Here is a 12,367-nt window from a genome sequence, read left to right as displayed (position 1 = left end):
GTCCTGTATTTTAACTGAAAACTGCCTGCAAATCAACCACGGTCTCACTGCCACCTACACAACCGATACAAAAGAAAATAATTCCCAAACACATCAGAATTACAAACTCAAAATTGTTGCATGTGATCAAACTGCCCTGCAGTGCTGGTAAAGAAACTGACAGCACTCTGAACAGACTCTTTAAAGCTTTGTGAATTGGGGCCCGATATCCAAATGCTAAAGAGCTTTCTTGTTCTTTCATTTCCTCACCATGAAGGCTACTTCTACATTACAGTATGCCTCATCTGCCAACCTAATTAAACCCAGTGGAATTACCTTTACTGCATTCTAACCATTAGAACAAAGAGCCTCCTCTTGTGCTTCCAAGGATCTTGTTCTAATGAGCATGGAGCAACTCCTAAAATATCTAACAAACAGATGCCAGTTAAAAATGAACGAGGGCTCATTTGCAATTCTCAGGTCCAGGAAGATCCTGCTCAAAGTTATTTTTTTTTTTTAGCTCCAGACAGCTTGTGTGACCGAGCTGGCTCTACTACCATACTATTACAGTCAATGCAATCCCCCACAGCTCGGCTGCAACTCAGAAATCCCTGCAGGTTCCTCGATAGCCAGAGTCTGCAACTGCGACTGAAACCACAAAGGCTTTTTCCAGGGAAGCGCTGCCAGTGCCACTGCTGCAAACCACTATAAAACCCAGCCGCAGTGCTGTAGAGAGAAGGAGTCCAACCCTGGCTTTCTGTATCAACCAAGACATCGTTGTACGAAAAGTTTCAAACGTCACGGATCAGTCTTATGTCACGACGTCGTGAGGTAGGAAACGGGTACATATAAATAAAAGGTACGGGGGGGGGTGGGGGGGGGGGGGGGGGGGGGGGGGTTGGGGTTTAATGACAGGGGATCCCCTGTGAAAGTCACTGATAGGGGACACTCAGTGAAAAACACGACGCAGTGCTAGGGCACAGGCCTATTCTGAACTAGGAAATCCCTAATTAGTAAATGCCCCATTTAGCTTGATTACAGAGAGTTTTTTATGCAGGTTTCCCAAAATGCATTCTACTGTTTATATTGCTGTTTTTGTTGTTGTAATAATGCAGATACAATGCCTGGGTCTTTGTCTTTACTCTTGCCAAATGAATAAGCAACGGCAGCAGTTGTTGCTCTGGTCTATCATGTACACATGTATTGCAGATATTCAACCACAATGTATTAAAAAACAAACACTTTCTCCATGCGCTGATGGCTACCCTCTATTACTGGTGTGGAGATTCCAGTTAAAGGTCCACCCTCTATCCTCTGGCTCTTCAGTTTTAGCATATGTGTTTTTTCTTGGGTAAACTCCATAGGGTTACATGAACACAGGGGTGGGCTGCCACTCATATTCACACTCGGAGTCGACTTTAAGAAGTATCGACAGGTATGTGTTGATTTCAAAACAAGAAAAGCTATATATTACCAGACACAAGATCTGCTATATAGCCATGCTGTGTCTCTTTAAATAGAATCTGCTGATTAATAAATAACTCGGGTCTGTCTCTCATGTGTCAGCCTTAGGTCAGGGTTTTTCTGGTGCAGTTCTAGTCCAACAGCACTGTCTAGAGCAGGCTTTATGAGGAGCTGATGATTTTGCTTGCAGCAGCCTCGTCATTAAGGAGATTGAGATTTGGAGCACTCCGCCAAGCGACAGCCGTGGGTCCTGATACTCAGCAGGTCACACTGCAAGCACAACATTTGCAGGGGTGGGGTTTGGGGGGTTCAGAGGCGGTGTGGGGGTTGATGTGCTGACAGCTCCTTTCTCCTCTTCTACTCTGGCAGTCTGCCAGTGCTGCATACAGCTTTGAGCAGGTTTCCCCGCTTGGTCTTTTCACTGCAGTCTGCGGCTAACAGCCAACAAGGTGCTGAGCAAGAAGACCTGCCTCTCCCGCACTGGAGCTCAACACTGACCCCTGGTGGCAGTGAACAACACAGCACAACTGAAGAGTGGAAAAGCACCCCCGACTGAGAAGCTATGCTGTGCAGGACAGCATGCACTGTTCATAGCACTGGCTAACACCTACTCCTTCAGCACTACCCCTCCTACTCACTGTTCATAGCGCTGGCTAACACCTACTCCTTCAGCACTACCCCTCCTACTCACTGTTCATAGCGCTGGCTAACACCTACTCCTTCAGCACTACCCCTCCTACTCACTGTTTATAGCGTTGGCTAACACCTACTCCTTCAGCACTACCCCTCCTACTCACTGTTCATAGCGCTGGCTAACACCAGCTCCTTCAGCACTACCCCTCCTACTCACTGTTCATAGCGCTGGCTAACACCTACTCCTTCAGCACTACCCCTCCTACTCACTGTTCATAGCTCTGGCTAACACCTACTCCTTCAGCACTACCCCTCCTACTCACTGTTCATAGCTCTGGCTAACACCTACTCCTTCAGCACTACCCCTCCTACTCACTGTTCATAGCGCTGGCTAACACTTACTCCTTCAGCACTACCCCTCCTACTCACTGTTCATAGCGCTGGCTAACACTTACTCCTTCAGCACTACCCCTCCTACTCACTGTTCAGGGGCAAGCTGCTGTCATATGATGACAAGGCAACTATTGAAAGATGTAATCCTTATTCAGTTTTATAATAAGGATACCTTCTACTGTCTGTCATTTGGAAGAAGAAGAAGGATCTAAATGGTGGTTTTATACATAATATGGTCCATGTCGGTTTAATATATTTTGAAAGAATACAAATCTACAAAGAGAGACTAACAATGACAGTCAGAGATGCTGGGGTGCACACATATTTACAACTAATAGTTACTTGATTGTAAAACTCTTAAACAAACATTTTAATCCAGTCTGCATGTCAAGATGCACCAGAAGGGGCCAAACAGTTAAATGAATCGTAGTTTAAATTAGGAGTCATGAACCCAGCCTCCACATTCACATTCACTAATGGAACTATTTATAACGTTTCAGTGAGGCTTTTCAGATGACATCATAAACTACTATATGAGGTCAAAGATCAGACTGTTTCCAGTGGTGCCTCAGTGCAGCCAGGCCCCCCTTGGAAAGACACCAAGAGATTAAAACAAGAAAATAAAGTAGCGGAGATGCCCTGTTTGAAATACCAGGGCCTGAATATGCACTTGACTTCCTGTCTGAAATACTTTCCTATGAGATCCTACACATCTGGATATAATAAAGTACCGGCCGCTGTGCTGCTCTTGAAAAACAACAAGCCAGCAGAGAAAATAGCAAAGAATGGGCTCTGAAGGGCAGACTGCCTGGTTCAGATACAGTGCAATTACAACACAGGTACAGTGTGGGACGATAATGCTTTAGCTTACTGACATGAGGCTAAATTCCTAAAGTTTTAGGAAATGAATGTGTCTGCTCAATAATGTTCCACCTTAACTACTTTACAGAAAGAGCACCCCAGGATATGGGATTGGTGCACATATTAGAGGTTGACCTGATCACTTTATACTATGAACTTTATACCCAAAGCTGGACAGTTTTAGAGCATTTTACAGCACTGGATCGCATCAACCACTTAACTATGATTATACCATGGAAAAAAAAGGGTTTGTGCACTAAATGCTGATTGCCTGTCTGAACGCTTCTCATCAGCTTAAATGTACTTGAGGCATTGTATTTAAATTCAGTTTTTACAGTGCTGGCTGACAGCAATGCTAGGATGGGGGAATATCAGTAAGGCACTGAAGAATTTAAAAAGCGGTATTAATCCTCGTCTGATAATCCCAGTAAGTTACTTTAAAATGATTTTAAATGAGCAGTTTTTGTTTTTAATAAATCATAAACAGCCTTCTCGCAAACTGGTAGACACATACAATGGGAGATTACATGAATCCATTGTGAAGGTTAACATGGTATGCAACGGTATGGCACTTGGACCGCCTTACCCAAGACAAGACAATAAGTTAGCGCTTCTCGGGCTCAGTGAGGCCAGACGATTGCAGTATATGTGGAATACATGTTGTATTGTGAGGGAACACAGGGAAATAAAATACAGAGAGCAAATGAGCTTGGAAGATAAGTGCTATGAGACAAGTTTCTGCGGCTACTCAAATCTGTTTGAACGCTGCTGATGTTACTCTTCAAAGAGATTTTAATGAACCAGTGAACACTGGCATTTTAGCTGATTAACAATCAAGCTCTTTTTATGGGGCATTAGTATTGCACCAGACCTATAATTAAACGCCCACTCTTGACTTTGTTCATTACAAGTTGACAGTCAAGTTTCTTTCTTATCCCTGTTTACTTTACAGTGGAGAAAATCTTCTTAAAAAGGGTCAAACTTTAGTTTATATATAGATAGTAATACTATACTGCAATACACTTTTCCCGTTATTTCTTACTATACAACAAGCGGACGCTGCTCTCCCACTGCGTTCTATAGAGGTCAGACATTCTGTTATAAACTGAATAACGGAACACAGCATGGCTGAAAGATGACACTAATTAATGACACCTTTTCTTACACCACTGCTTAGGGATGAAGCGCTTCGCAGGGTCGCTTGAGCCCTGCTCTCAAAAAGTTAACCCTGTCTGTGAACTACAGTGATTATTTCAGACAAACAGATAAATAAAAAAAATATATAGATAATGATAATGACATTGCTCAACCTTCAGTCTCTGGCTTTATTGACTCAGGAGTCAATCTCAAGATACAGCAATGCCATCATCTCAAAACTGTAACATTTTTAAAACATGGACAGACAGACGAGACAGACAGGGTGTCTCCATATCCATCCAGATTCTGATACTCTAAATAACTTGTTCTAAAGAGTTTACCTTCATCTCAATTAGCAGTTCTTTAGACATGTGACATCCAAATATATACTTCCATCTCCACTGAATCCCACAACAGGGATGTGCATATTCTTAAATAAAGGGCATTTTTGTCAAACGCAACTGAAGTAATAATGTTTCTAGCTTTTCCATGTTTAATTTTACTGGATTTTAGGGAGATTTTCCAGTACAGACCATTAGCTGAATGCCTGCCCCGTGCCATGTTGTGTAGGTACCTGAAGTTCTCTGGGTGCTCGCTGACGGCCATGTTGATGAGGTCTGTGGCGTGCTGGTAGTGTTTCTGTGCCGTGTTGTGTAGGTACCTGAAGTTCTCTGGGTGCTCGCTGACGGCCATGCTGATGAGGTCTATGGCGTGCTGGTAGTGTTTCTGTGCCGTGTTGTGTAGGTACCTGAAGTTCTCTGGGTGCTCGCTGACGGCCATGCTGATGAGGTCTATGGCGTGCTGGTAGTGTTTCTGTGCCGTGTTGTGTAGGTACCTGAAGTTCTCTGGGTGCTCGCTGATGGCCATGTTGATGAGGTCTATGGCATGCTGGTAGTGTTTCTGTGCACTGAAGAGCAAGGCCAGCAGGTGCAGGCAGTGCAAGTCATCCTTCCCATCCTTCAGGGCCTGCTGCAGAGGCGCCATTGCATCAGAGATCTGGGCTCAGACACAAGGAGAGAGTGTTATAACATCCTACACACAAGCTTGGGCTTCTTTAAACCAGGGTCATTGTCTGGCTTCATTATCTGTTTCGCATATCAAATGCAATTCAAAATGCAGGTACATTAACTACAGCTGTGGTGACAAGTTGTGTATCAATTTAGGATTGAGACAATTAAAAAAAAAAAAACCTATATGAACTTAATTTCAATCTTTCATTTAAACTCATGCAGTCAAATAAACTACAAAAGGATATAGCAAAAGTCTACCAGAAGCCTAAGTACAGTACAGTATTGCATGTTACATTTCAAAATGTCACATTTTTCAACTTTTGTTAGTTTTTTGTTAAGTACATGAAAAACTACAAAGCGGTGTGTAATTCAATATGTTAACGGAACACTATCCTTCAGTTTTCATTCGACTTTAAGAAGCATAATTAGTTAATTCTATAGGGTGATGCAAAACTTTTGGCCATAGCTGTACATGACCAGAGCTTCTACTTTGTTAAATCTTATCAGTATAAAAATACTAACAAATTCAATGTTTTGACCATGCCTTTAAGTGAGAGACCAACATTTATCCCTGAATGTATTCTCTGTTAGTGTTTGTAAATGTAGCACTATCGAGTGTTTAACAGATAAGGATGATAAATCTTATAAATAAGTAAGATGCAGACAGATGTTTCGTCTAGTGCCTTCATGAAGAATGTTTTGTCTTCAGATGGAGAGTTCTGAAGTTTCAGACTCTTTTGTTACATTATTTAATAAATGCACACAACAAAACTGTCAAAACAATGACTATAATAAATACTTGATGTCAATGTGTGGAGCTCCACCCTCACAGGAGATTCGTTCTAAAGGCTGGTAAGTAGATTTACAGTGAGTTGTATAACCAGTATCTGCTGTGTTTATGTCTGGGAATGGCCTCAGAGACTCACCTGTCTGACCAGAGAGCTCCAGACTCACCTGTCTGACCAGAGAGCTCCAGACTCACCTGTCTAACCAGAGCGAGCTGCAGAGACTAACCTGTCTGACCAGAGAGCTGCAGACTCACCTGTCTGACCAGAGAGCTCCAGACTCACCTGTCTGACCAAAGAACTGCAGACTCACCTGTCTAACCAGAGCGAGCTGCAGAGACTAACCTGTCTGACCAGAGAGCTGCAGACTCACCTGTCTGACCAGAGAGCTCCAGACTCACCTGTCTGACCAGAGAGCTGCAGACTCACCTGTCTGACCAGAGCAAGCTGCAGAGACTCACCTGTCTAACCACAGCGAGCTGCAGAGACAGATACAGGGATATCTGAGGGTTGTCTGGGTCCAGCTGGTGGGCTCTGAAACCAGTGGAGAAAACACATTGTCATCTAGGAGTGTGTATAGAGACTGCATGCTACTGGTTATAACAGACAGCCTCAATAAATAGCACTGAATAAAACAACTACAGACCCAAAGACATTACCTTGAATAGGCCCATGCGGCTGCAGTGAGTGGATGTTTAAAATGACGCATGCCCACTGGACGTCAACAGGAATGTTTTTACAGCTTCCCTGGTGTAATAAGCTGTGGTTCTTGCACACACTCTTGAAGAATTTCTTGCTAGAACTAATATTAATAATTTATAGGGACTGTATCTTTAATTCTATAGTCCTTTTTTTCGCTTCTGCAAAGTTGAATATGTGATCACCTTTTCTCTTTCATTATCCTGGAATGCTATTTCACCTGGTCCCTAACAGTCCATTGCTTTTAACTGTTGTTGACTGCAGACATTGTAAAACAAGACACTGTGGTCTGAAAGTGATAATAATTCCACGAGCCAGTCATTGATAAAACCTGCTCTTAAAATAACCTTAAACAGCAGCTTACTTATCAGAAACATTGTAGATGATTTTAAAAATACCAAGCCTGTACAACAACTGTTTTTACATCCTATTACCCTTTTTATAACAAAGGTCTAACTTTCCAGAGGGGAGCTAATGGGAATTCCTTATAAATGTTTCCTAAAGTAAAAGCACAGGAAAGTGCGATAAAGCTCAATGACAGCATGGTAAAGCATAGAGAAGTATTGTAAAGCACAAAGAGGTCTGGTAAAGCATAGAGAAGTATTGTAAAGCACAGAGAAGCATGGTAAAGCATAGAGAAGTATTGTAAAGCATAGAGAGGCATGGTAAAGCATAGGGAAGCACTGTAAAGCATAGAGAGGCATAGTAAAGCATAGGGAAGCATTGTAAAGCACAGGCATGGTAAAGCATAGGGAAGCATTGTAAAGCACAGAGGCGTGGTAAAGCATAGTGAAGCATTGTAAAGCACAAAGAGGTCTGGTAAAGCAATGGGAAGCAGTGTAAAGCACAGAGAGGTGTGGTAAAGAATAGGAAAGCATTGTAAAGCAGAGAAGTCTGGTAAAGCATAGAAGCATTGTAAAGCACATAGGTATGGTAAAGCATAGGGAAGCATTGTAAAGTACAGAGGTATGGTAAAGCATAGAGAAACACTCTAAAGCACAGAGAGGGATGGTAAAGAATAGGGAAGCATTGTAAAGAACTGAGAGGTACGGTAAAGCATAGGGAAGCATGGTAAAGCACAGAGAGGTCTGGTAAAGCATACGGAAGCACTGTAAAGCACAGAGAGGTCTGGTAAAGCATAGGGAAGCATTGTAAAGCACAGAGAGGTATTGTAAAGCATAGGAAAGCACTGAGAAACACACAGTATAAACATGGGAAAAGCATGTTCAAGCTACAAAAATACTGTACAAAAATTCTGTGCACAAATACCGTGGTAGACTTTCACAAGGGATGCTGCTGATTAAAATGACCTTTTCTTAGCTTTTCTTAGTTTTGTTTCACAGTACCCTTATCTTCTTACTGTAGTTGCAATCATTCCTTGTGGCTCTTACTGCAGCTAAACAATTTTTCGGCAGCAACATGTAACACACAGCAGTTTATTGTCTAGCAAAGGCCTGAGATCACTAGCTGGCGCTGGGTAAACTGTTTATACTGAGTGAAACGGGACGAGGGCAGCGACCTGTTCCAGCGCTTGCTCTTGTCACTCACCTCTTCAGAGTCTCTAGTGCCTTCCTGTTTAGTTTATCCTGATCACCTTTAAGAGAAGCTGCAAAGAGACAAAAAAAAAACAATTTAACAATTTGAGCAAAAGCAATGATGGAGAGTAGTACAGAACACACTCATTGGGAAGTTAAACAGATTAGAAATGAAATATTAGGGAAAAGTAGCTATTCAGAAATAACAAGTTTCCAAATGATAACCCTTATGGAGAAAAAGCGATTTCCTGTGTTACGTGAATTGAATGAATAAATAAAAACGCCATCCCGCTTCCTTAATTATAATCACCTTGTTTAGAAATGCACCCCTGAGGAAAGGTATTTAATGATACATTTCCAAACTGTTACTGAAATCTTTATGCTGTTGTGCAGTTTCACCTGCGGTTGGGTCTGGTAATAAGTGTTCTCTTCTAGAGATACGGTGATACCACACCTTCTCAGAAGAGACAGTGCTACACTTACCATCAAATTCAAGTCATTCAGACTCACTGGGGAACAGACTCCTCATTGGCAATAATAATGTTGCTGCTGCACCATAACACCTTCACACAGGGATCTTGGAAAACAGCCGAATTGCACATTACAGAAGCTATAATCATACACAAGGACTGCCTCAAAGAGCTCGGTACAGTTCTGTACTGCCACACTTCCTCCTGACCTGGTAATAATGTCTTTGAATTGGGCTGTGTACCGAGTTTATTACAAGTCCTGAAACACCTTGAAACATTACAGTTGGCAACACTTAATCAGGACACTGATAAGCGGGATTTCTAAATGGGACAGAACTCTGGGAGTCAATTATTCCCAATGTTATTTATGTCGTTTAATTGGGACGTCACTTTGTTTAATTGGGATACAGTATTTTTAAATTATGAACAGAGATCACTTTTCTGAACAAGACAGGTTTGCATAGTGCAGTGATTACATGATTACGCTGTGACTTGTGTAAATTTCGTAAACCACACTGAGCTCTCGAGGTGCTGTTGGAGTCTCCTGTGGTTTCTCAGCCTGCTCTGGTAAAGTTGGATTGTACTGTGTAACAAAAAAACATTTTTTTTTTTGTTCCTGGGTAGTAAGTGTTATTTCCTAATTGCTTGTAAATACAGTATAATTGTAAATCTCGAAAAACTACTCACTTCTAAATCTTTTGTGGTCATCTTTGCATTACTTTAGTATAAATATATGTTAATTTGGATTCATATGTTGTTTTTTTCTGACTTTATGTGAACGAAAAGACACACATTTGCCCATTTTCCCATTGGAAATAGTGATATTTTGAAATATCACTCTCCTGGTCACAAAAGCAAAGTTTGTGGGGAATAATAGCCATTTTCTATACTTTTGAGGCATAAGCAATTAGGAAATAACACTTACTACCCAGGAACAATTGTGTTACATAGTGTTGTCAACATCACAGGTGTCTCACCTTGTGATAAGATGTGATTTCATTATTTTTCAATTAATTTAGAAATAAGCAGCAATTCATTTTGTTTAGGAATAAAACAAAATTAAAAAAAACATTTGACTCGTATTTCAAATGATGCATTTAATATTCATTCATAATGTGCATGCTGTAATTTTTTATATAAGTGAGTAAGGTCCTCACTGGCAGGAGAGGGGCACTGGCAGAGGCACAGGACTTGACAAGCGACGCTCTCAGCCAACCACAACGCCAGATTTCAGAGCATTTCAGAGCATTCCAGGACATCATTCCAGCTGCCCTTCTAAAGTTCATGAGAAGACATTATTCTCCCATGAGAGGCTGGGTCATCCGCACAGTGCACTAACTTACAGCACATTGTTTCTCTGGATAAACAGACAGGCAGCTCAAAGCCCTTACCATCCGAGGCCTGCAGACTATAGCAGAGTCCCAGAGCCAGGTGTCCCTTGGCCAGGAATTCTCCAGCTTCCTCAGCCATGTCAACCACCATTCTGGAAAAAACCTCTCCTTCCTCCAGCTGTGTGAAAAGATGACAGAACATCTGGATCTAGACCAGCACCACACAACCCCTTCAGGACTCAGGTAAGTTAATAATAAATAAGGGTGTTAAGACTGTCCATTCTGTTCCGAGGAAGGACAGTGAGTTGTCAATCAACAGGCTAAGCATCCTGTTCCTGGGAATAAGCCTGTTCCTGCACTCTTCTGTTACCACCTGTTCCATGCTGTCTGTCTGAATTCTAGACTGAGCTATTCTGGACTGTATGCCTGCCGATGCTCTTTTTCTGCCTGCCCGCTAAAAAAGCTGTATTTTGCGTTCAGCAAGCTTATTGTGTGGCCTACCCGTATTATAAGTTCAAATTGGTGTAGGATTGTGAAGCTGCTGGACTCAGGGCTACAGACATCTTTACAAGGGCCTGTGTTGGAACTCACTCCCGTTCCAGCTGCCCATGTCCTTGAGCCAGGGAAACAAGCATGCCAGCACCACGCATCAGAGGGCAGTGAATACAACATCAGATCAGAGGATGTGAGCCCTAACAAGCTTGAAACACACATCAAACTGTTAACTTCAGTGTCACAAAGGGTCCTAAGTGAAAGACACTGGGAACTAATAGGGATAGGGTTCAGGAGCCAGCTGACCTTATTGACACATCATCCTTATATTATGCATAATGAATGAAATATTTTTTATATTAGTAAAAATTTTAATGGGTTTCTTCAATTGGTATAAAATGTGACAGAAATGAATGTTCCAATTCTGTTCAGATCATTACAAGAACAGTTTGTGTTTTAAATGTTCAGTATTACAATGACAGGTTTGGTCATATTTCTTGAACAGCAAGCCACTGATCCTTAAGATTGCTAATCCAGAGACACACAGCACAGTACAGGGTGTGGAAAGGTGGGCCGGGCAGGCTGTGCGTTAATCCCCAGCTGCTCCAGATCTCTCTCCAAACACACAAACAGATGTTTAACTAGCAGGCGCTGATGCACACAGGGTCATGACAGCATTAGGGGATATGACAACAGAGAACAAGGGCCTTTACCTGGGCAAACGAGACAGGTGGGCTTAATACATTATCAAATGGATTCCGTTCACAGCATTCACTTCAGGTGCTTTGGTCAAAGAGTAAATACTGCATGTTTACGGCAGACATACAAGCGCAGACACTTTGCAGCTAGAAGCCTACAAGCGCAGACACTTTGCGGCTAGAAGCCTTCCTCAGTGTATCTGAGAATTTAAAATGGAGATAAATAAGAAGGTGGTTTTAAGCCTCGTAACTCTGCTGCAGAAAGCTGCCTTGTTCGAATTATCCCCCTGCCTCCTTCCCCTGCTCCCCCCATGCGGTCGCTAAACTGCAGCACTTCAGTCCTGCTAACGAGGCATGCTTCATGCATTATGGAACAGATTTGACATCAGTCCACTCTCTCTCTCGCTCACTCACCCAATGCAGCTGTCCGATGCAGACCTACGCAGCGAGGAGGGGGATGGTGGGGTCAGTCGGTAGCAGCTTAGAGCACTCCCGGAACACAGACACTGCGCTCGCCGACTTGACAGACAGGAGAAAAGGTTCATTACACTATGTAACACAATTTTTGTTCCTGGGTATTAAGTGTTATTTTCTAATTGCTTATGCCTCAAAAGTATAGAAAATGGCTATTATTCCCCACAAACTTTGCTTTTGTGACCAGGACAGGTAAATTTCAAAATATCACTATTTCCAATGAGAAAACGGGCAAATTTGTGTCAGACAAAAACAACATCAAATTAACTTGTATTTATACTAAAGTAATACAAAAATAGTAGTTTTTCGAGATTTACGATTATACTGTAAATAGTCCTCATTGCAATTGTTCCAATATTGTACTTGTTTTTATTTTATTTTTTATTTTTTTTATTTTGGTAAGTCT

General features: G+C 42.0%; 1 protein-coding gene across 1 annotated transcript in view; it reads right to left on the bottom strand.

The window, feature by feature from the left end:
* The window catches only part of LOC121316625 (tetratricopeptide repeat protein 7A-like), a 118,625-nt gene that overhangs the window by 73,088 nt on the left and 33,170 nt on the right, over nt 1-12,367 (bottom strand). The window contains 5 exon segments of the mRNA XM_041251666.1: nt 5,303-5,463; nt 6,724-6,796; nt 8,510-8,567; nt 10,358-10,475; nt 11,902-12,006. Of these exon segments, the coding sequence (XP_041107600.1) occupies nt 5,303-5,463; nt 6,724-6,796; nt 8,510-8,567; nt 10,358-10,475; nt 11,902-12,006 (515 nt within the window).

Source organism: Polyodon spathula, chromosome 6 (genome assembly GCF_017654505.1).
Source record: "Polyodon spathula isolate WHYD16114869_AA chromosome 6, ASM1765450v1, whole genome shotgun sequence".
In the NCBI taxonomy this organism is placed as follows: domain Eukaryota; kingdom Metazoa; phylum Chordata; class Actinopteri; order Acipenseriformes; family Polyodontidae; genus Polyodon; species Polyodon spathula.
Note: the sequence above shows the minus strand (reverse complement) of the source record. Positions and strands in the feature narration are given on the sequence as shown.